The 22,946-nt window shown below is 48.3% G+C and overlaps 7 protein-coding genes across 7 annotated transcripts; 2 read left to right on the plus strand and 5 right to left on the minus strand.

Moving 5' to 3' along the window:
* Positions 1-1,911: 1,911 nt before the first annotated feature.
* Positions 1,912-2,339, minus strand: PSV08DRAFT_175299 (40S ribosomal protein eS21; the record flags this gene model as incomplete). The annotated part of the gene is made up of 3 exons (XM_014219126.1): positions 1,912-2,121; positions 2,179-2,198; positions 2,309-2,339. The coding sequence occupies 3 exons, from the start codon at positions 2,337-2,339 to the stop codon at positions 1,912-1,914; spliced, it is 261 nt and encodes an 86-aa protein (XP_014074601.1).
* Positions 2,340-9,148: 6,809 nt separating this feature from the next.
* Positions 9,149-10,449, minus strand: PSV08DRAFT_219186 (glycoside hydrolase; the record flags this gene model as incomplete). The annotated part of the gene is made up of 2 exons (XM_014219124.2): positions 9,149-9,790; positions 9,844-10,449. 2 exons carry the CDS (start codon positions 10,447-10,449, stop codon positions 9,149-9,151), a joined length of 1,248 nt encoding a protein of 415 aa, XP_014074599.2.
* Positions 10,450-12,251: 1,802 nt separating this feature from the next.
* On the plus strand, positions 12,252-13,071 carry PSV08DRAFT_280864 (60S ribosomal protein uL14; the record flags this gene model as incomplete). The annotated part of the gene is made up of 4 exons (XM_014219123.2): positions 12,252-12,268; positions 12,354-12,404; positions 12,504-12,828; positions 12,876-13,071. 4 exons carry the CDS (start codon positions 12,252-12,254, stop codon positions 12,906-12,908), a joined length of 426 nt encoding a protein of 141 aa, XP_014074598.1. The 3' UTR covers positions 12,909-13,071.
* On the minus strand, positions 13,046-14,348 carry PSV08DRAFT_219192 (uncharacterized protein; the record flags this gene model as incomplete). The annotated part of the gene is made up of 1 exon (XM_014219122.1): positions 13,046-14,348. One exon carries the CDS (start codon positions 14,346-14,348, stop codon positions 13,224-13,226), a length of 1,125 nt encoding a protein of 374 aa, XP_014074597.1. The 3' UTR covers positions 13,046-13,223.
* Positions 14,349-15,791: 1,443 nt separating this feature from the next.
* PSV08DRAFT_387134 (uncharacterized protein) lies at positions 15,792-17,880 on the plus strand (the record flags this gene model as incomplete). Its single annotated transcript, XM_066093468.1, has 10 exons — positions 15,792-15,853; positions 15,935-16,057; positions 16,107-16,239; positions 16,371-16,493; positions 16,524-16,715; positions 16,842-16,930; positions 17,105-17,302; positions 17,333-17,571; positions 17,632-17,756; positions 17,827-17,880. 10 exons carry the CDS (start codon positions 15,792-15,794, stop codon positions 17,878-17,880), a joined length of 1,338 nt encoding a protein of 445 aa, XP_065949402.1.
* A 228-nt stretch (positions 17,881-18,108) lies between these two features.
* On the minus strand, positions 18,109-20,284 carry PSV08DRAFT_198458 (uncharacterized protein). The gene has a single exon (XM_014219120.2). The coding sequence runs from the start codon at positions 20,235-20,237 to the stop codon at positions 18,159-18,161; it is 2,079 nt and encodes a 692-aa protein (XP_014074595.1). The 5' UTR covers positions 20,238-20,284; the 3' UTR covers positions 18,109-18,158.
* A 167-nt stretch (positions 20,285-20,451) lies between these two features.
* On the minus strand, positions 20,452-22,389 carry PSV08DRAFT_198460 (uncharacterized protein). The gene is made up of 5 exons (XM_014219119.1): positions 22,243-22,389; positions 22,130-22,192; positions 22,033-22,081; positions 21,904-21,985; positions 20,452-21,860 (listed from the first exon to the last, which is right to left on the minus strand). Exons 1-5 carry the CDS (start codon positions 22,322-22,324, stop codon positions 20,598-20,600), a joined length of 1,539 nt encoding a protein of 512 aa, XP_014074594.1. The 5' UTR covers positions 22,325-22,389; the 3' UTR covers positions 20,452-20,597.
* Between the last annotated feature and the right edge of the window lie 557 nt (positions 22,390-22,946).

Here is a 22,946-nt window from a genome sequence, read left to right on the forward strand (position 1 = left end):
ACTATTGATCGGTGTGCTTACTGCACTTGTACAAGGGGGGGTGGGAAGGAGGGGGGAAGGAGTCACCCGTTTTTCCCTTCCCCCCCTCGTTACTCAAGCGCCCGCACAACAAAACGTCAACGCCTCTTTTCCCTTCCCTTCCTCTTTCGCTTACATTACCCCAGTGTTCCCTGCGATATCAGTTATCCCGAGAGCAAACAATAAAACCCCCCCACTAAATATACTTGTACATGACATTTGCAACTTAATTTTTGTTTCCCTCGCTCTTCATTTTCGGGGGCTTTTGCTGGGCGAAAGAAACGATGGTTTATTTGATCGGTCCGTATATGTATGCGTGGCGTTGAATTGACTTTGTCTGGTCTGTGAGTCCTCGTATCGTCGTACCTTGGACTATCCACGTATTCTAGAATCCAACATGGATTGGGGACGGGCACTAAAGGAGAGGGGCAAGATCGGAAGGTTTATACCGAGATCTTTGTCTTTCTTTTCTCTCTCTCTCTCTCTCTCTCCCCTGTCCTCTTTCCTTTTGTGTTCTTTTCCACGGCTGTAAGATTTTTGGGAATTGCCTCAGGTGCAGTATGTACATTTCTGGCTACAAAACTTATGTGATGAGTTTCTATAAATTAAAAAAAAAAGAAACAAAAAAAAGAGTGCGCCTCTTTTACGTATTATCCCCCACAATACCATTGGCTTGTTAGGACCTTCATCTCATCGTTTTCCCCCTCATTCTCTAGCTGTAGAATGGAAGAAGGACAAAGTCTAGACCACGTCCCCTACCCCCTCTCTTCTCTCTCTACACGGCAGTCTTGGCCTCGGCAAACGTTACACGACAGCTCCCGCTCGCTTGGCTGAGCGGCATGAAGCACGTAGTTGCATAAGTGGCAAGTGTATACATGCGCTTACGCTTGGCCTGAGGAGCGGGGACATGACGGCGGGGTTAGGGAGAGGCACAAAGCTGTTGTTTAGGCGAGGTGTGGTGGGGTAGTTAGGCTGCTTCTTGTCATTTTTTGGTTATTATCGTGTGTGTGTGTGTGTGTGTGTGAGAGAGAGAGGGGGAGAGGGGAAAAAAGGTACGAACTGGCCAACACGGATGAGCAGTTGGAATGCTGCATTGCTAATCTTTGCTCATCACTTCGTGTAATTCTTCTGTGGTGCAACATCACCCAGATACCTACCTGTGTGCGAGCCTTCGGGTAGCTTTGGAAGGCGCAGAAGATATCTGATGATTAGGAAAATGTATGTCGCAGAGCCACGTAACGGTGCATCGTGCGCATTCTACAGGGGAATTACAAATCAATATCTCAATGATGTAGTCATGTAATGAGTAGGATGTGAGTGACGGAGTTGTGCAGATAATATGACATGGCTGGTCACAGATTGGTCAACAAAGCTGCGCATTGAAGCCGGGTGTGAGCGTGTATATAGATGTCACAGTCGATAATAGCCCATTGCGATGACAAAAATATGAGTTAATAATGAGCAGCTAGTGTAGCCGATCTATGTAAGATGCGGTTGGATGAGGTTCATATCGTGTCATCAAGGATTCGTCGATGCTTAGCCTTGTCACCCGACAGAATGGTCACATTTTAGATCAGCACTATTTTCATCATATGGCACGACAAACATGGAGACAATATCATGGCAAAGAAGAACGAGATTCATAGCTGCATTGATCGTAAACAGAGTTTTATGAATTCGATGGTCCTCATATCTCAACCGGTTCCCGTTCCTCGTGCCATCGTTGGTCCGTCGAAAAAGGAAATGAAGCCTTGGCCGTAGAATGCACACCTCCGTCTTCGAAAGAGATCTAACATGCCGAATTTCTGGCTTCCGTCAGCTGCTTTCCTCTCCATATACAGGTACCTCAAGGTACCGCCACATGCCATACCTCCACCCGTAATCCCCAACCACTTAACGAGACGCGCTCCAGACAGACTTGAGGAAGCCATCCTTTTGTGTGAGCCTGTTAAGGCTGTCGTCGGACTCTCCCATGGCACGAACGAAGCCGGAGATGGCGTAGACCTGGTTGTCACCGGTGTAACGGCCGTTCTCGTCAACCTTGCCGATGCTCAGTTGGACAGAGGCATGGTCCTTGGCCCTGATGATGCGTCCGGTAGCCGACTTGAAGGGGTCAGTATCGCCGCTCACGATTCAGTTACTTTTCTGACGGGTACTCACGCATTTGCGGGGGACGTAGACTGTTGAACAAGTTAGCGATGGTGGTTCGCGAGTGCAGTGTGCGGGCTGGCGGGGCCGCGCTGTGGGCAAACCACCGCCAGCTGCCACACGAGGAAAGGATGGCTCTTACGGTCAACGAGCTCGCCGCGTTCGTTCTCCATTTTGACTGATGTGTAGGTAGAGGGCGGGGTGTTGAGTGTGGGGCTTGGTTGTGTCGATGTCGTCGGCGGTCAATGGTGGATGAACTGAATTTCGACATTCGATTATCGCAAAGCCGCGCTAACCGTATTTGGAATAGTAATGTTCTCACATACTACCATTCACTCTTCCAATTCAGTGTGCAGTGAGTATTTTGAAACATGGTGAGTACTGGTGATTGTGACTCATCGCACCAAGCTCTGAGACTCGGTGTTGAGTGAGAAATGTGGCTTCATTTCAATACTCAGCCAAAGCATCAAGCTCGCTACGCAACTCTTGCGCACAATGGAATACAACTTGGAAGACAACGAAAAGAGAGAGGAGATCAGTTGGATTCTACATATGATCCTATAATAAACTGAAAACCGTCTTTTTGGGGGATTTTTACTCTGTTACATGGCAAAGTTCTCTCAGACTTCTACACCTGACGACTATTTACGGTTCAAGATATTGGATACATAAGAGTTTATGTAATATTTAAGGATGGAATACAAAACTATGGACCTTGTTAAGACCTATAGGCACTTGTGAGATCCATTGCGGCAATAGCACAAAGTGTAATGTAGTTCGCAGTTCTAGGAATAGTACACACGCCTACGAAATTCGCTACCCAAAGCACGTCACGCCTGTCAAAAGTTTCTTGGGACTCGAAAACAACCCTCACGAAAACATCTTCTGTTCAGTGGGTACCCAACCTCAAAGCGTGAGCAAAAAGTTCGTCACAAGGAGTAGATCACGTGACAAAGATGCTCTTCTCGCCCTACGGCAACTCGAAGCGGACCAACACTTCGATGCCATCAGAAAAGCAAAAAAAGACATGTTGCATTGGCCGGGAATCGAGGATTGAGCCTCAAAACTTCCTTATATAATTAATCTCAACCTCTTGTCAAGTCACGGCAAAGTTAGAAAAAACGACAAAGAGGCCTTTAATAGACCAGCAATTTGTAGTATCCATCAACGGCCCCTCTAGGTGATCCTATGTTATCAACTTAAACCTCAAAGACCCGTTAATACGTTGCAGTCAGTAAGTATATCAATGTAACTAATAATCGCAGACTTATCGCACGCAAACGCTCCTATTATAGACTAGAATGCGGCCTAAGTCGTTGATAGTTAGCAAGAGGCTAGGTAAGAACGAAACAGGTCAACCCTGTCGCAGCGATTATAGAACACGCTGCCTACTTAAAAAGTAGCCATCTCCCTAGTCGGGTTTAAAAAATCCAACAAAGCCTACTTATTGCAAGTATACCTTTAAGATGCAAAAAAGCAAGCTAAAGGACTTCTCGTTATATGCCTCTAAGCCGTTAAGCGCACTTAAGGTCTTACTGCTATTCAATGCCTTTAAGCCGTCAAAACGAACTTAAGGACTTTTCGTTAATAATCTGTTTAAGTGAGCATATTTAAATCAAAGATAAGAAGGGTAAAAAAACGAAGAGGAGTTAGCTAAACAGATTTACGTAAGAGCTTAAGTCAGTCTATAGCCTCTAGCTAAATAGCATAGAGTTGACGCTGCAGAGTCGCCTTTATTAAATCGCCTTCGTTGAGTCGCCTTCGTTGAGTTGCCTTTGTAGTAGAGTTGTAGAACCCTTAGTAGCCTAGGTTATGTAATTAAACTGGCGAGTTCTTTTTTACGTGCGACGCCTAGTCGCTAACGCCAAAGATCTTAAATGCTCTCACGGCTTCTTCGAACGAGATAATCTACGTAATGTTCCTATACTCGTTAGGGCCGTGCCTTGATAGCTAGTATTGTGTTGGGCGTACCCCGGCCTGGGAGTATACGAGTATACCTCGCCTTTGACTATTTCTGTCATGACTGGTGTGGACGTCTCCGTGTGTGGGTCAAGTCAAGTCCGCGGATAGCGGTGGGCACGTTTTGTGGCAGTAGCGGAGGCCTAGGTTAAGTTAGTATAAAAAGGATTTGCCCTTCTAATTTTTAGCTTGAAGGAATAAGAAGCTAGTAAGCCCTCTAATAAAGGTCAGAATGTGGGTTAAAGAAGCAACGACCTGACTACACCTCGCAGGTCAAGAGCACAAGAGTTTCAACGCTTTTCGGCGAAGCAGCAAGGCCCATAAGGGTCTTCTAATAGCCATCCTTCTAATTTCTAGCTTGAAGGGGTAAGAAGCCGATGAAGTCCCTCTGATAAAGCTTAGAATATAGGTAGAAGAAGCTTGTCGAAAACGTAGAGAATCGGTTTGGCTCGAATAATTAGACGAGGAGGGTAAAGCTGACTTAGACTGGGCGATCGACGAAGCCTCGATAAGTTAGTAGCCAGAACTACAACACGGCTTCTTCCTCTTCTTCTTCTTCTACTTCCCTTCTATTACCTCCTTATTCAACTTGCGGGGCTTCTAGTGCGAACACTATATCCCTAGTGAAAGAAGAATAAGGGAGGTCCTCTACCCACCATCTGGCGCTCGAGAAACCCCGGCAGCCTGAGTAATGTGCGTCATCAGATCAGAAAAAGCTTGTAGATCGGTCGGCCGGTCGTTCGCTCGTTCGGTCTTTCGCTTGTTCGGTCGGTCGTTCGGTCGTCGATGAGTTGGTTAATGAAGAGTGGTGCAAACTGCGGGGCGGAAGCATTTAGCTACGTGAGTGCCATGTTAGGCAAGAGCACAAGAACTTCAGTCTAGGGAGAGTGTGTAGTAATCACGATATATTAAGAGTATAAGATGAGAACTTTTGTGTATAGTAGATAATCATCTAATTTTATTCTTTGGCCTATCTACAGCTCTGCGACAAAAGTTTCGCAACGCTAGCCCTAGCCACTTCACTAACCACCAACTTGACTAAAACTTTGAACGCCCACCACTCTACTACTACTATATCAATTCGAATGCGGAGTACTTAAAAGATACCTCGCGGTCTAAATATGACTTTGGCGGAGCGAAATGTCGCAGTTGGAATGTTGCAGGGGGGTGTAACGCTATTAGAAGTCGCGGCTAAGTTTGGACGGGCTGCGTCCACCATCTACCGCCTCTACAAGGAGTATAATACCACCCGTAGCACTGATGATATGCCTTAATCTGGCTGTCCACTGATACTTTCGGACTGATAGAAAAAGATAGTACGCCGTATTGTTTGAAAAAAGCCAAAAAAAAATCTAATATAAATACCTCATGTCTGAGGCTGTCTTTATTACCTTAGATGGACTCCCTTAGAAGTGTCCGAGCCGCCGCACACTCTGCTAAGTACTTTCTACACTTAATATACGCAAATATTAGTGTAAGGGACGTCTAAAAGTGACCCTGATCTATGTCTAAAAGCGATACGCGTTCGCCCGTTAGTACTGGCAGTTTCCTTGGCATCGCCGCGTGGTTAAGTTCTTAGACGAGTGCTCTATTTGAAGGGATCTGGGCACGAACGCGAGTGGTGTTTCTGATATCCGCATGAGAAATGGAACAGCGATATGATATTAGAGGTCTGTCCTGAATAGGGCCTGTAGTAGATGGTGTGGGGGCGATATGGCTGGATAGACGTGGACGCCCTCGGCGGAGTCTATGCGTGATTATAGAAAGGGATATAGATGCTCCGCGCGGTGGCTACTCCAGCTAAAGTTACATCTAAACCCTTCGTTAGGGACTGCTCTCTTACTATCGGCCGTCTTAGATCTATGTGATAGATAACGCGCGTATATATACAAGTGATGCGACTCGTTAGTTTCTGGTAGATCACGGCATTATAACACTCGACTGGCCGCTCTACTCACCCGATCTTAACCCTATCGAGCACCTCTGGTGGGTGATTAAACGACGGATGTTTGATCTCTTTCTATAGTATAGTAATTATAGTAAAAGTTAAGAAGAGTAGCATGGGTTTTGCGCGGCTCTAAAAGAGTGCTGGCGGGCGATACTAGATGAGACTATTGCGGCACTCATCCACTTAATGCCGCGCCGCCTTAGGGCCTGTTACCGCGTGCGCAGTCGTCAAACAAAGTACTAGTCTAGACGAATATATCTATTCTTGATCCCAAAATTTTGTTTCACAAAATTGTTCCCGAAAGGCCAGAGCCAAACGACTTACTTATTAGCTAAGTTATGTAAAAAAGGCAAAAAAGAAAACGTTGCATCGGCCGGGAATCTATTCATCTGTTAGTGGGAAGTCCGAATCGAACGTTGTGTGGCTGGGAAACCGTACCGAACCCGGGGCTAGCCGAAACTGTTCTCGAGGAGAGGTGGCAACGGCTAATTTTACCACTAAACCACCGATGCCATTATTGAAACAGTAGAGTCAAAGGATGTTTGGTTGATGACGATACAAAAGATTTTGGTATCCATATAGTAAATGTTTGATTCACTGCAGAAGAAGGTTATGTGCCGCATGACGATAGGACTGGCCCAGATCATGCAGATCATCTGTGGACCAACCGTTCATATCGCGCTTCCATGAAAATGACACTTTCACCTCGTTTCCTGGTCACTAGAAGGCTCTAAGGGCTGGCGTGTATGTTTGATTGTAATCCAAAAGAGGTCCCTCTATAGCTCTTAACTATGCGCGGAATATCTACGATGGCACATTATGTGTGGTTATTGCTCTACCTCCTCTTTCCGGTCATGGCTGGTGGACCAATCTTTCCATATAGTCCACTATACCGGGCGCCAAATCAAGGCTGACAAACTAACGGCGTGGGCGACCGGTCACTCTCAGCTTGTTCCGACACTTTGGTTGCACCGGTTCGTTTTTCCACCACAAACGCTAAATTAATGCAACAAAAATTGCGCATCAAAAATGCTGTTCGACGATGAAATCTTGCATCGCTTTGTGTGGCCCGGCAAATCATGCCTTCAGAGTACTGCAATCAAATCCTCTACATATTAGTAGTTATAGTATTATAAGCCTGTGGTGGCTCCACCATCCGCGACACTCCTCAACAAATGCGCAATATCCTCATAGCTACTGCACTCAGAAAGAGTGTGAGATTCATTGGATTTGTTCTCATGAAGCTCCCACAGTATCGGACAAATATAGCCTGCATTGTGTACACTGTATGCTAGAACTTGAACCAAGAACAATAGTGAGTTTTGGGAAATATTGCCTTACCACTGATGAAACAAGGAACAGTGAAGCTGCAATCTGGGAAGCCAAGATGTGTTGCATAATGAGGAACAGAAAAATTATGCAACAATTAATTTTCATTTTAACTGATCAACAAAATTCCCCCAGTATCATACTATATCCTGTGCTTGCACACCTCTTAGTATCGCCACAATAGTAGGGACACCTGTTCTCATTCGATAATAGTCATTGCAGACAGTTACCAGCGCGAGTTAGCTCTCCCCAACCTTATGACAAGACTTGCTTGAGCACCTTGCGATTAACACCATGTGGCCTATGTCCGTCAGCTTTGCTACGTCAATAAAGTAATAGTATGTACAGGAGATCCCAGATCGACAAAAGAAGAGTCCAAGCCTCGATAAACGTCGTGAGTGACTTTGAAACCTAAATATTGATGATGATCGCAGGTATACTCGACACACTTATGATTTTTGTCTTGCAAGGTTACGTTTGTGGCATTGAGGAAAATTCAAGATATACATGATGTAGCTGCCAACCATAAGCCGCACTTGTCCCTAGGATACTAGTCAGCAAAGCACTTGTTAGATTTGTATGATTTTTCTCCATTGTGGGACCTCTTCTCTTTATAAGAAGCTTCATCTCTGTATAACATAGCATTACATAATCGATGTTCTTTTTGGTTATTGTGGTAGTAAGGAGAGCCGCTGTGCTTGATAGCCGGATTAGTGCGGACCAGAGGAGCGCTTGCGCTGTCGATAGTGAAAAACGCTGTCATAAACATCACATGTATGTGTAGCTACGACAAAGGAACACATTGTTGTCCAAATGGTCACTAGGTCTACTTATATAGTTGTTTGACCTCCCAACAAGCTTGGCAAAGTCACGAGCTAGTTCCACCATTTGATTTCCTCGATATGTGCTCACTAATTATCATAGATCTCCTGGCAAGGTGCTGGTTGGTGAATATGTGCTTGGAGCAGCTGGTCGGTCCGGCTCTTTCTTTCATATATGTGACTGAGTTTAATAGGAACTGAGAAGCTTAAGAAGTATACTCCACCACATGTTATTTGTGCGTTCTTAGTAAGGGGATGACGAGTAAGTTCTGTATGGCACAAAGAATGTTCAATCCAACTGTCTGCAGCATGGTGTAATTTTCCAGGTATGTCCATAGTCTATGGCTACAGAGAACTCTGCTCCATTCAAGATTAAGCTCAAAACAACCATTAAAAGAACGTAGCACTGCTCTCAATTGTTGCTTGACGGTAAATTGGCGACTAGAGCGTCTCTTCTCCGTCGTATATGAGAATCTCAGGAGGGAAGCCTCGCTGGTGAGTATACGAGATATACTAAACAAAATCACATTCTGCCATAGGTCTTCACTTACAGTCGACAAAAGTTGTCTCTGATTGTGGTGCAGTTTTGTGAAGGCACGTCTGCAACAATATTCCCAGAATGTAATACAATCTTGCGACAGGATAGAGATGGTATTTAGAGTTTTCTCGAAAATAACATGTAATGAAAACACCCAATATAACCGTACATGAGAAGTTTTCACGCAAACTTATTGTCATTGTCGTGCCAGTTTATGGTGAAACGCATTTTTTCACTTCTGCACTGCAGTATTCCTCTTCGGCCTATTGGCGATTTGATCCCTTACATGCATACTACCTCATGATCTCGTGAGATGTGGACGATGTTTGGCGGCTACCAAAACACTCCATAGCTGGCAAGATTATTGCCGCGCTCACTCTACGTCGCCTACGACTGTAAAGTCTGGTTTGTTCCAAATGTTGAGCCGATCTCGCCCCATTTAATTTGGCTAAAAGTGACAGTGGGGTTCGTCACCTTCTGCTGAATAGCATCAGGAAAATCCTCCGCAGGGCTGCAAGGTCCATTTAGCCCACCATCAAGCCACTGCATCCCCCCGTTCTTGTCCCACCATAAACTGAAAGTAAGGACCATTCCACGGGCAAGAGCGTCGCCCATAGTCTTGTGGCCACCGAATTTGTTGTATTCCCTAGCACGAGCCTGAGCCGAGCACCAGACTTGATCCATAGTAGTGTTTGACATAGCGTTCTCGATAACGACACCATCCTGAACATATTTTCGAATAATAGCTTGGAGAACACTGTACTTCTGTGGGAATTGAGTAACAACAGTAAAAGGCCTAGTTGTATCAACTTTGAGACCAGGTCCATAGAAGTCCTTGGAGTTTCGGAAGTTGTAAGCATTGTCTCCACAGCCAGTTTTTCCACAAACACCAGCTACGCCGCAATCGTCGCCAGTGCATCTAATCACACCTTCTTTGGCGCACACATGGGGTGCAATCTGGTTTGCCCGACTGTTAGCCTCCCAAATGTCCATTTCGTTGCAGCATGCGCCTTCCTTGTCGATGTTGGCCTACAGAGAGTTAGCCGTTGCTCGACAAGACCGTGTTACTTAAACATGCTTACTTCACCGTCTAGGAATGGCTTGACAGAACACTGTGCATCACAGTATCCCCACCCCATATTGGCACCTGTGGGGTTCAATTTCGAACGTCCACCATCGGCCTTCATCTCATTAAGATACAAGGCGCTGTTCATACCACACGGGAGCTTTGACATGTCAACGTCGAATGAAAACTCCTGGCCATTCAGTTGCAACATCTCATAATTTTCTTTGTCTTCGCCTAGCAAGTACACCCTGGGGCTCATATACTCGCCGCTTGGGTTGAACATACTTAGACGGAGCTTTCCACCATCAGTAAAGACTGCTTGTGTTGAATAATCCTGAATGCCTTCGATGACGCAGTTCTGGGCGCATGTCGCTTTGTCCGGACACACCGTTAGGTTGAGCGGGTTATTTCGATCGCCGCAGCTTGAAGTCCCACTCGAATCAGATTTCGGGTGGACCTTGTGTCTCAAAGAATCAATGACAATTGAAGTGTCCAAAATCTTGCATCCACCAGCTTTTGTGCATTTCCAGGTTGATAGCTTTGGATGCACTTCAGGTGTGGTCCCCATCGTTTGGGCGGTGGCTAGGCCCAAAAGGGTTGCTGCGAAAAACAATGGTGCCATGTTGAGGGGTTTCGAGAAGAACAGACGCCCTTCTCGAGAGAAACGGCAATTGGTAAATTGTTTGAGATGATTCGCTATACATTTTATGCTTCTCAGTAGTGCTACCGGGACGGGAGAAGTGCCTAGAGGCTCGTGTTTAAGCGTGTGTGTTAATATAAGCTCGGATGTCATCGGCGCATTGTCATGAGTTCTGTTGACGCACGCAGTTGGTGTATACCACTAAATGAGGACATCTCCTAGCCTTATTCGTATGGTGTGCGCTGATGCAGGCCACTGTAATATCCTAAAAGTATGAAGTAGTCTAAGTGATCCATGATATCAACATCTGGGGCAAGTCATTCATCCTAGCCAGTGACATGCGTGTCGCCGGGATAAATAGAGCTTAATGCCAAGAGCTTGGTTACTACTAGTACTAGGGGTTACTGTTTCGGATAGAAAACGGGATCTTCAACAACTGCGTCTTGAATCAGTCGCGGATTGCAACCACAGTACGCCCGGAGTGGCCTCATCTGATTGATGAGAAACTGCTTGTGTACAGGAATTTACCAACATGCGTCCAACCTTCCCCAACTCCTTGTGCTAGACACCGGAAATTTCTTGTCTTCCTTCAAAGACACCAGCCGCTCGTAGCACTACTACGTTGCATGTCACGGCCTGAGACTACTTGCGAGCCCAGTAGTGAGAACCAGTGCATTAGATACCACGGTGATGTGCTGTCCCGCAAACGTATTGGGCCATGCTGCTGTCAGTAGGAGATCACCAAGATCATGCCCAGCACCATTAATTAGCAAGCACGCGTGATACGATGGCTTATGAATGCATTACTGGTCGTATGCAGCCACTCCTTTCTTTTACATAACGCGATGGCTGATGCGGCATGACGGTTGAATGAGTTAAACTTTGGATATTACGAAAATGCGCAAAAAAAGTCCTATGCTCCAAATTGCACATATCTTTGTTCCTAGAAATCTACAAATCATCGACGAAATCAAGTAGTCTTCCTGACACCAAGTGAACAGACGAGAGATTTGCAGTAATGGAGAACGTCATACTCAAAGTCAACAAGAGTGATAAGTTCCAGCACTCGTCCTTGGACAAACTTAGTCTCAAAAACATCACGGAGAATAAAATTTACCGTGTTTGATCATGCTTGCTGCAGTTCGTCCTTTAGGCCAGGAAATATGGAAGTACCAAAGTCTTGCAGACCTTTTGTGGGTCAAGGCGAGTATTGTACTACGCACTAGTGTTGAAGCACAAGATACATCGGCATGCTTCGAAATAACCAATCAGTATGGTCCAGAGAAGACCTTGAGTTTGATGCGCAGAGAACAATGCTGTTCACAGTGTACCTATATAGGAACAAGAATTTCTCATGTGTGTTGTCCATAATCTGGCAATCTAGAATCAGAGCCACGATACATATATATACATAGTATACTATATGGTTGAAAAATAAAACAAGTAGGCAGGTACCTGCGGAATCGCCAATCAGATTGACAGTCGCAAGGATAAGCTTTGAGTGTTCTAGTCAGTCGATCCTACACAATGCCGGCGTCAATAAAGTAGAAGAGCCATCTAACCACCAGTCCAAGTCCCTGTAGTCACAGGTATTCGGCTGCAAATCACATGAGCATACACCTGCACCGGGCTCGGCGGGTGCACTAACAAACGCACAGACCACGCACACAGAATTTCGTTAGCGAGCGCAACCCACCTGGCGAACTTCACGCAGCTCCCGACAACTTCAGCGACGACGCACCCGAAACCCGCCAAACCGAATATCCCCCCGATAATCATCCAAAATGTCTGGAAAGCGCGGGTATGTTGTTCTCCCGGCTGAAGAGGCGCAAGAAAAACCCTCGAGACGCTGTCATGTGGTGAAATAGTGGCTAACGCGCACACAGTCGAGGTTCTACCTCCGGTAACAAGCTCAAGATGACTCTTGGTCTGCCAGTGTACGTTGAAGCCCGCCGCGACCGCTCCGCCGAGCCTGCTCCCGCCTGCGATACGCCCAGAGAATACAATGCAAGGAATGAAGACTAACGGACATGTAGCGGTGCTGTCATGAACTGCTGCGACAACTCCGGTGCCCGTAACCTGTACATCATCTCCGTTAAGGGTATCGGTGCACGTCTCAACCGCCTGCCCGCTGGTGGTGCCGGTGACATGGTCATGGCGACCGTCAAGAAGGGAAAGCCCGAGCTAAGGAAGAAGGTCATGCCCGCCGTCATTGTCCGCCAAAGCAAGCCCTGGAGGCGGGCGGACGGAATCTACCTGTACTTTGAGGACAACGCCGGTGTCATTGTCAACCCCAAGGGTGAAATGAAGGGCTCCGCCATTACTGGACCCGTCGCCAAGGAGGCCGCTGAGCTGTGGCCGGTATGTACAAATCACGATTACCAAGATGCTTTGCTAATCATGCCCAGCGTATCGCCTCCAACTCCGGTGTCGTCATGTGAGGTGTCTCTTTTCCTGCTTTCGATAACATTCATGGGTTTATGGGCACGGCGAAAATGCATTTACGGGGTGAAGGAATTGGGCGACGACATTGCGGCTATGATTAGCAATGGGACGACCTTCACAATACCAGTCAAATGAACATTACGACCAAACCACAACCTGTACCCCGACCTCCAGTGATGGATGTATGACTCGACTTGACTCGCGACCTGAAAATGACAATGTGGATACTGGCTAGAGATATTTGACAAAAAAGATTTTTTATGCTGACTCACCGCCAGACGTGGAAATATATGTACTGAATCGTAGAACTCTTAGAATCGGGGCTCGTCACCGGAGCACAAACTCCGATCGCATGCCAACATCTTGAACTCGGTCTCCTCAACAACCTCTTGCGCCCACCTCATCTGTATCATACTCTTGGCCTCTTCTGAGCGCTTCCTTCCACCGACAAACTGTAAATTCTCGTTCCCAACCACACCCGTTGTCACTACGCCGGTGCTAGGCGCACCAATTCCCTTGACCGCACCATTGCCACCCTGCATTACACTCGCGTAGCTCGAAGACATTGTTTGCACACCAGAAACAAAGTCCAAACCATCAAATTCGCAGTGTCCGCCAGCAGGTGTGTTGTCTACAGTTTGCAGCTGATTGATCTGAGCCGCCGACAAACCTGCATCGGATGCAAGCTGCTCGTACGCTGCTACAGCCTGTGGGATACTGCCTTGAAGCAGCTGGAGCTCGCTCTGTGTAGACTGGTAATGAATTCTAGTCTGGCTCATGACGGTGGCCGCATTTTGAAACTGGACTTGCGGGGGCATGCCTCCGCAGTTGAGCTCAACGGCACTGTTTGGGTAGTTTTGCATTTGTGCTGGGATGAAGAAGCCGCTCATCATAAGACTACCTCCGCTGACACCTGTGAATACAATGTTCGACATATTGACTGCAACGCGCTGGGGTAGCTCAGTTTGGATGAAGTCGTTGACTGCCTGCGCATGTGCTACACCGTCTGTTCGCTGTAGACCAGCGCCTCCACCCCAGAAAAGATTGTCGTCAGGCGCGAGAAGGGCGACTCCCATAGTGTTGGCCTGCACAGCCTGGTTTGGCATGTCGAAGAAGCTTTGTCCTCCATCGCCATGGAGCAGGACGTTGGCCCCCAAAGTTCCGTTTGAAGATGTGGCTGCTGCACCAGGTACACCTGAAGCTGGAAGGAATTGATCTGCCGGAGCAGAGATCTTGAATCGTATAGGAAGATTGTTGACCATCACAGTATCATCCAAGATCGTGGACCCATCGGTAGCTTGGGAGATGCCCTGGGGGATCTGAGCAGCTCGTTGAAAGGCCGTCGCTTGTTGGCCGTTGCCACGATTTCCGCCTCGGTTTCGCTGAGGCAAAGCAGATGTGAGGCCGAGTAGAGATAGAGTGATGAGCTTGTACATTTTGGGCTGCGTTAATGTTGATGCGAACCGTAGATCGGACGAAGAAATAAAAAATTAATTATGAAACGGTGGACCGGCCAAAACGAAGCAAAATGTAAAGGCAGCAAAGCAGTACCGCACGGCAGTATACAGGAGACAAAGGAAAAGACTATGGGGGAATCTAGTACATCTATGTATGTGACGATGCACCTGCCTCATTGTCGCGCTCTAGACTGCTTCGCATTCTAAACACATATCCACCTAGCCAAGCCTCGCCAAGTAGCTCCATCTTGCCCGTAAAGAACCTAACAGTATAGGCTCTGATGTTTGCATTGGTGCATTCATGGTCAAATAAGTGGATGCTGGTGTTTGATGCGCCGAGGCTGCAGCACGTGTGGTTTGAAGTCTCGGGGGTTGCTGCCGGTCATTATGTTTCGAATATGCGCTCGGTTGCTCGTGCTTGTAACGTGGGCTGAGGCTTGGAGGATAGGCTTATCTGGGCTTAGCCGGCGCTTTGGAAGGTCCTGATTAGGCTGGAGTTTCACCTTCGTGCCTTGTCGCTTGGAGAGGTGCGGGACGGAGGACAAGGGGGAGCGGTGCGATGGGGTGAAAGGGTGGTAACGGGGTAGTATGGACAGGGGTCTGTGCTATGCTCGCCTTGTAGGATTGAGTGTCTTGCTCTACAAGATGATGAATTCAAGGCTAGAAATTGGGTTTGTTGTTTCTGGTTGCTTACTACTATTCTATCGTCACACAGGCAGCTTTCGAGAACTTCAACGTAACGTTGCTCGTGTCATTTGTGAGCATGGTTTCGGAAACAGCAAAGGATCATGTGCAAAACATCGAGGAGACTACAATAACCAGTCGCAGGGTAACACTCAAATAACACCATACATATTGTGCAAGAAAATTTTCAGATCCCCAAACGCAGAATCCTTTGGAGACCAATACTACAGGACTCACAGCTTGGTACTCTCGGCTCAATCGTACTACCCCGCATCATACCCCACACCAGGAGGCAAGACTAGGCGGTAGATACATCGCGAGCATTTCTGACATTCATCACAACAAATTCTATCTGACAGCATATCGTTCCGACAATTTAAATATGTAAAAAAAAAACAGGAAACTTACCGTACAAGGCAAATAGGCCGGATCCTGCCCACACTTTGTAGTAGACATAGAGGTATTGACATGCATGCGTGAAAAGTCGATTTTCTAACGAAGTCGAGTCATCGTACATGGCATTGGCTGAGTCTTATTACCTTCACGGACTGATAGCCTGTAGATCGTACTTGTTGGATGCGTAATCATATATAGATGGTCTGCCGCATCTTTCCGTGACATGTGGGGCCATAAACCGAAGAGAGTATACAGCTCAGTCGTGAAATAATTGAACGGATGAAGTTGAACTGTAAATGGGATTATATTTTCTCTTGAGTTAGAGATAGCAATAACGCCATCATGTCTCCTCAAAGAATCAACGTGGCTCGTCCCAAAGAGGTCTACGACTATATTTTTTGTGGGTAAAGGAATTTCATTTTCCATAGATAAAGCCACACATGATGGGAAAGTTTGCAAATGAAGTATCGGCTTACAATCGTCAGTGGTGGTACGTCTGGTTGCGTGATAGCAGGCCGTCTTACCGAAGACCCCAACGTAAAAGTTATGGTAGTATTGGAAGCGGGACCTGACAGTGAAGATCTAGAATATGTTCACATGGCAGGAGGGTAAGTTGGATTTTTGCTTTCTGGTAAGTTTTACTGAGCTGGCATGCAGATGGACCAACAGCTTCGACACTGAGCTGGACTGGAAGATCGTTACAGAGCCCCAGGACAAGATTAACAATCGTCAAGTCAAAGATACCACAGGTCGTTTTCTTGGCGGTACAAGCGGCATTAATGGTAGTACTGTGTGTATCTGCTGGACAGAACAGGATTATGCCGACTGGGATTTGGACGAGTAGAGTACTGATGCGATGTTCGAGTATATGAACAACCTCCATTCAACTTCGGGGGTTTATATGGATTGACCTCAAATTAGGCAGAAACATTCCACTCAAAGGATTGGCACAGAGCTGACCTTTCAGTCCATGGGACATCGGGTCCCCTTCGCACAGAACCACAAGACCTAGCACCCATTTCAGAACTCGTGCGGGAAAGCCTGGTGGAATAAGGACTCCCATATTATCCCGAGATGTTTTCCACTGGAGAAACAGCACATGGATGTGGTGATGCTCCGCGAACGGTGTATCAAGGTATTCGAACCATGGCCGCAGACTTCATTACCAAAGATCGCAAACGAGACAACATTATGATCAAAACCGAGGTGACTGTTGACAGAGTCATCTTGAGTCTAGACAGGGATGAGATTACTGCAACAGGTGTTGTTAGTATTTTGAAACCGGCTAAAAGATCAAATACTTGGCGAGAAAAGAAGTCATAATTGCAGCAGGTGCATACTGCAGTCCAACAATCCTTATGCGTTCAGGAATCGGACCAAAAGACGAACTAGAAAAAACAAAAATTTGACGAGGCAGCCATTCTTCCCGGTGTCGGCAAGAACCTCATGGATCACGTTGTATGTTCCCGTCTCTATGTAAAGTATGCATCCACTTACCCACACACTCTCAGCTCTGCTTATGTTCTACGAAGTCTCACCTCCAAACCTAACAAACGACCACCGCGTCTACCACGGCAGCGCCATGGAAACTACCTACAAACTTTGGAAAGACAAGAAAACCGGCGTACTCTCCAGCATTCCCTTCGGTATTTCAGCTGGGCCCGCCTCGACTCGCGCCTCGCCTCTCCTTTCCCCCCCCCCCCCCCCCCCCCCCCCCCCCCCAACCTACTGGGCCGCGACCCCATGGGCCTGCTACCCACACAACCCAACGTCGAGTTCTGGAGCATGGAATTGTATTGGGGCCCCAAACAATTTACCGACTATCCTGTAGACGATAAGCACGCGTTTGCCATGTGAGTGTTGCTATTTAATCAGCATAGCAGGGGCAGTGTGAAACTTAGGCCGAAAGATGCACGAGAGAACCCGATGGTGGATCATAAGTACCTGGAGCATCCTATCGATATGCTTGTTATAAGTGAGGTGTGTCGGTTTGCGAATGAGGTTGTGATGGAGGGGGATGCGACGAAGGGTGTGGTTAAGACGAGTTGGCCGGAGTTGAGGCATTATGAGTACACGGAAAGGGAGGAGTGGGACGAGTATGTTAAAGAGCATGCTATGAGTTGTAAGTCATGTTCTGCTTGTGTGTTTGTTTCGTGGCCGGATCTAATCGACTTCTGTCTAGGTTACCACCCTTCGGGCACTTGCGCGATGGGTAGATCAGATGATGTGAATGCTGTTCTTGACTTTCGGCTTCGCGTACGTGGCGTTCGGAACCTGCGTGTTGCGTATGTTTCGTCAGTACCAAAGGTAAATAACGGACATATCCGCAAATGGTGGCGTGTGGGATTGGAGAGGGGGCTGCGGAAATGATTGAGAGGACGCAAGAGATGGCGAGCACCTGGCAAGTCGAGCAATGATGTCGCGCCTTTGAATACCTGTTTCAGCAAATTGAAGGTCTACAAGGTACTCATCTTCTCAGAATAACCATGGTTGTATTGCCTGAATCTCCTTTTGACTCTATCATTCCCTTACGCACTCTGCATCATTGAGACCTTGGCACCAGTTGTATTATTCAACTTACCAATACTCTGTTGCAATTCACCTACTCACTAAAACTGGTCTCTTCTCAGCACTTCAGTCACACCGTGCAAATAGTCCGAAGCATGCTCTGGCGTATTCCGATAGTATCAACAGATGCAACCAACAACTCTAGATCCGTCGCTTCCTAACTTCACTAACCGAAGCCTTTCTAACAATCGTGCTGCTGTACAGAATGGTCTCCTTCTCACTGGATTCCACGTCGCTTTTATCCAACCTTACAGGCTTCGTTTTTTCTTCTACTCGCTGCAAAGCTGGCAACTGCTCCACTGCTCGGGCAACAACCGCACCAAGCAGGGCAATGACCAACACCAAATCCACAATATGAATCCCCCACCACCAGTGTTGGACACCAAGCCCGCACGTACTAAACTCAAACACCCATTCACCCCTCTCGCCCTTTTGCTCGTCGAACCAGGCAGATAGGAAACCCGCGTAGCCAGAGTACTCGCCCATCATACTGCGCAGCGTGATCTCGCGGATGTGAGGGGAAGCGTTGATGTCAGTACATTCGTTGTCGGGCGTGATTTCGTAACGGCGGTGCGGAAAACGGCGAGCGCGCCATGTCGGTGTTGGAGGTTCTGGTGTAAACGTTTCTGTAGGCTCAGAAGACTCAGTGGAAGTTTCAGACGCAGCATTCATATCAGGCGGTGTGTCTTGCTCAACAGTGTCGTTGGCAGCGACTACGTTGATATCCGAACCACCAATATCCGTTGGTGTAGTGATCATGGTTTCGTTAGCAGCCCTAGTCAGCCAGTATGCATCTTCCTCCATGATCGCTTCCGGTTGACACGTATCCTCGACGCCGCGTTGCCGGATGTAATGTACGACATCACAACCAGCGTGATCATGTCCATTGACAATAATGCCCCTTCTTCCCATTCCTAGGCCAGCAACGTACCTCTTCCAGCTCATGCCAAAGAGACTTTCCAAGACTGTTCTACTCGAATGGTCTGAAAGCATGTTCTGCTCTTTCAGTCCATGCCCGCTTTCAAAAAAATCAAAGTAAGGACTGTCGACGCATATGCCATCTTCTTTTTCCAAAGGAATGTGCGTGAGGAGGATGGTCGCATGCGTTTTGTCATTGACGGGAAGCGAATTGGAGATGATGTAGTTTAGGAAGTCGTACGTTTCGGTCTGTAGATCCGGAGACCAAGCAGGCGTGTCCAGGTTCATGGAATTCAGGATGACAAGGCGGAGGGTTGGTGGTCTGTTGGGATGTCGTCTCGATACATCGGCCGTTTCGTTGGAGCGCAGTGAATCGGGCAGTGTAAACCAAATGTCCCAGTTTACACTACCAAAGGCTCGCTCGAACCGTTCAATGCGCGACTGATCGATATCTCCTGCATATCCAACATCGTGGTTTCCTGCGATGTTGATTACGCGCTTCTTCCAATCTGTGTCCGCGCCAAGGATTTCTTTTGTGCCACCCCAATATGCTTTTCGCTCCGGCTTCTCTTCCTGATGAGCTGTTGCTTCTGCCCCTTCGTCCCCGCTTTTATCCTCTTGTTCCACAGTTTGATGCATAGTCGGCTCTGCTCCCTCGGAATCTCTGCCTATGCTCTCTTCTTCTTGTTCCGCATTCTGTTCTACAGCTGGCTTCGTTGGCTCCTCCTTGGGGGACTCGGGCTCAACACCAAAGACGGCATCCGGCACTTTCTCCAGTCCCCTCATGACGGTGTTCCAGTATCTTCCTGCACGTTTGCTGAACTCGCCATCAGTAACCCATTGGCTCCCGAGCAAGTCTCCCAGCACACTGATGTGCGTTGGATGAGTCCACCACCGCAAGCTCCTCACAATATGCGCCAAATAGCGATCATTTCCCCAAAGATCAACTTCCTTTCTCTTTCCCTCTAGCCATTTCCGCGCGTTTTTCACAATGCCCCTGGCGGCTTCTTTTGTAATATCGATCCTCTCAGCAAAATCTTCCGCATCGCGCAGATCAGTCACAAGGAACTCGACAGATGGAAATATGAGGGCGTTGGGATCAGGCAACGACGAGTCGCCTTCGAGTTGCGGGTCACCGAGTGACAGGAGGCGAAAGGGCGCAAGGGGTTGCGGATGTGTAGATGGTGGAGTGGGGAACGCGCAGCCATGGAAGATTGGGTACAAGTACAGCCATGTTGTGCCGATGAACGCTACAGGAAGCAGCAGCAATGCGATGCGAATAAGAAACCTCGAGATCTGCATTGAAGCATGCTCGGACAGTGAGAAGAGATGAGGCTGTTGTCTCCCATGTTGTGCCTCAGGATGGATCCTGGCTGCAGCAGGGTAAGCTCGAAATACTATTAGGTGCGCAGGGGTACGGCACCACCGCAGCCAATCGAGTCGCTGCATTTGCGGGGAACCAACATGGCACACAACATAGGTTCTGTGTGGCACATACACGCCCAAGGGCTCATTATAGGCTTGCAAGCCAGTTGCAATCAAAGATCGGCTCTTCGTACATTTCAATGGTCTACAGTATCAACCTTACCACCCCATCGCAGTGCGCCTCCATTTTGTACCCCAACGCCAGTCGTGGATGGATGATGCATACGATGGCATCGCTCAGCCCAACAAGTCACCTAGGGCACCACTAGGCTTAGAGCCCGACTGCGGTGTTTGGGCAACAGGTGTACTAGAAGCAGAAGATGCAGGAGCTCCCCATAGCCCTTGGGACGTCTTTTGCTTGGCCAAGTCACCCATAGTGACCTTTTGCGTGGGAGTAGAAGCCTTCTTAGGTGCAACCCCACCAAGCAACGAGGCGAAGGCATCACCTCCAGCTTTCTTGGGAGCAGCTCCACCTCCAATGCGGCCACCTGAGGCCATGGCAGATGGTGTCGAAGCTCCTGACTGAGGAGCGGGCTGAGGTACAGATGTGAAGTAGTTTGGACCTGTTGCCTGGTATCCAGATGGCTGAGGCGGCTGAGAGATGGGCGAAACCACAGATGGTGGACTGCTCATTTTATTTGCAACAGGTGGTGGAGAGACTGTGGCAAACAAGTTGTTCAAGTTGTTGTTTTGTGAAGCAGACTGAGCTTGTGGTGCGGCAAATTGGGTCGAGGAAGTGATGGTGGATGTAGACGCTGGAGGGGCCATGTTGAACGCTGCAGCAGCTGGTTTGGCTGCGGGTGCCGCAGGTGCTGCAGACTGGAAATCGTCGAAATCATCGTCGTCTCCAAAGTCGTCATTTGCAGCGGCAACAGGCTTCTTTCCAGCGGAAGTTGAAGCTGGCGCAGGCTCGTCATCCCAAGCCAGCAGATCGACCACTGGCTCAGGCGCCTTCGCCTTCGGCTCCTCTTTCTTGACCTCTTTTCGGCTTGCTGTGGGTTCTTTTCTTCGTGCAGGTGCAGGGCTTTCGCTTTCCCCTTCGTCGTACTCGTCGTACTCGTCGAATCGCTCACGTCGCTGTTGGGTGTCTGCGAAGCCTGACTGATTGCCCCCGAAGCCACCGCCATCGCCATATACTTCTCCTCTGTAACCACCATAGTCTGCCGACTCGCTGCCAAATCCACCATATCTGCTGCCTCCACTGCCCCCAGAGAAGCCTCCACTTCCGGAGAAGCCGCCCATGCCCGCTCCACCTTCGACGCCGCCAAACTTGTTCCGGTTCGCGCGGGCCTTCTTGCGCTCGGTTCGGATACGGTCAACATCACTGAGGAGCTCGGCCAGTTCTTTGGCACGGTTCCGTACATTAATGCCCTGGTCTTTGCCGTTTTGGTCGATGTAGTGGAACTGTCGCAGCATCTTGAGCAGTGACACATGAGAACGGGCATCATCAATCACTCGCTCTGAGCCGTGTTTGATCAGGTATTCGAGGAGTTGCAAAGCCTAGACTATCAGCTTGTGTGGTGCCATTGAGCGTCTGAAGTACCTTGTAGATCTGTCGCCACTCTTCCGAAGCCTTTTCTGTGAAACGCTTGTAGATCATGGGCATAATCTCATTGAGTAGTTGGCTGCGCTGTCAGCAGCACTCTTTGGACCTCTGGTAAACAAGACCTACTAGTTGAACGTCGCATTGGCAATCTCCTGTAGTGCAGTCGAGGAGGCACCTTGCTGGCCATTAGCAACCGCTCATACGATGCGCAAAAGCTGCTTACCCCACGGTTCGTTGTTTGTGGCCTCGCGCACCTTGGCCTCCATCTCCGTGTAGTTCATGACCGCTAAGCAGCATGTCAGCGATGGCCAGCTGGCTTCTCTCTTGGGGGCGCACCATTTTGGGCTTTGCGGAATCCAGCCTTGAGGTCGTAGAGCGTTAGATTGCTCACTTGGTCTTTCAAGCTGCTCAAATCCATGACTGTGGCTGTTGGGCGCGTTGTTGGGAGTTGTTTGTCGACGTGTGTGTGCTGGTATGGGGGGTGGAGACAGCTTGGGTACTGATGGGCTCGGTATAGCGGACCCCCGAGAGCGCCCTTGCAAACGCCGGTAGGGGCGAGGATGTCACAGAAGGTTCAACGAGGCAAGGCAAGCTTTTAGGGTCTTTGACAAGCAGCCTCAGTGCATGTGCAGACCCTGAAACTGATTATATGCCCATTTGCCCAATCTGGCGCAATCCCGTTGTATGGCCGAATGGCCTCTGAGGTTGTGCCATGGACACACGTGACAAGCTCTTGGCTCTTTCGAGCGCCTCCCAGCACGAACACAGGTTTGTCCATGAATGCAGAGACGCACAGGTCGCAGACTCTTCTCCGCACATGGCTGTGACAGACACAAGGGCCCCGTCTGCAACGGCTGTCTGGGGGAGACCCACCAGTAAGCAGATGGGCTCTGAATGGTATTGTAAGTAGTAGTTAGCAATGCATCCGCCGAATCGGGGAACGCGCTAAAGTCCGCTTAAGCCTGAGGTAAGTAGGATCCAAAGTTTTCTATCCCATCTGCCATTCGCCTGCTCCGCCAGCGACTTCGCATCAGCGTTTG

Source organism: Bipolaris maydis, assembly GCF_028858645.1.
Source record: "Bipolaris maydis strain C4 unplaced genomic scaffold PSV08scaffold_4, whole genome shotgun sequence".
NCBI lineage: Eukaryota > Fungi > Ascomycota > Dothideomycetes > Pleosporales > Pleosporaceae > Bipolaris > Bipolaris maydis.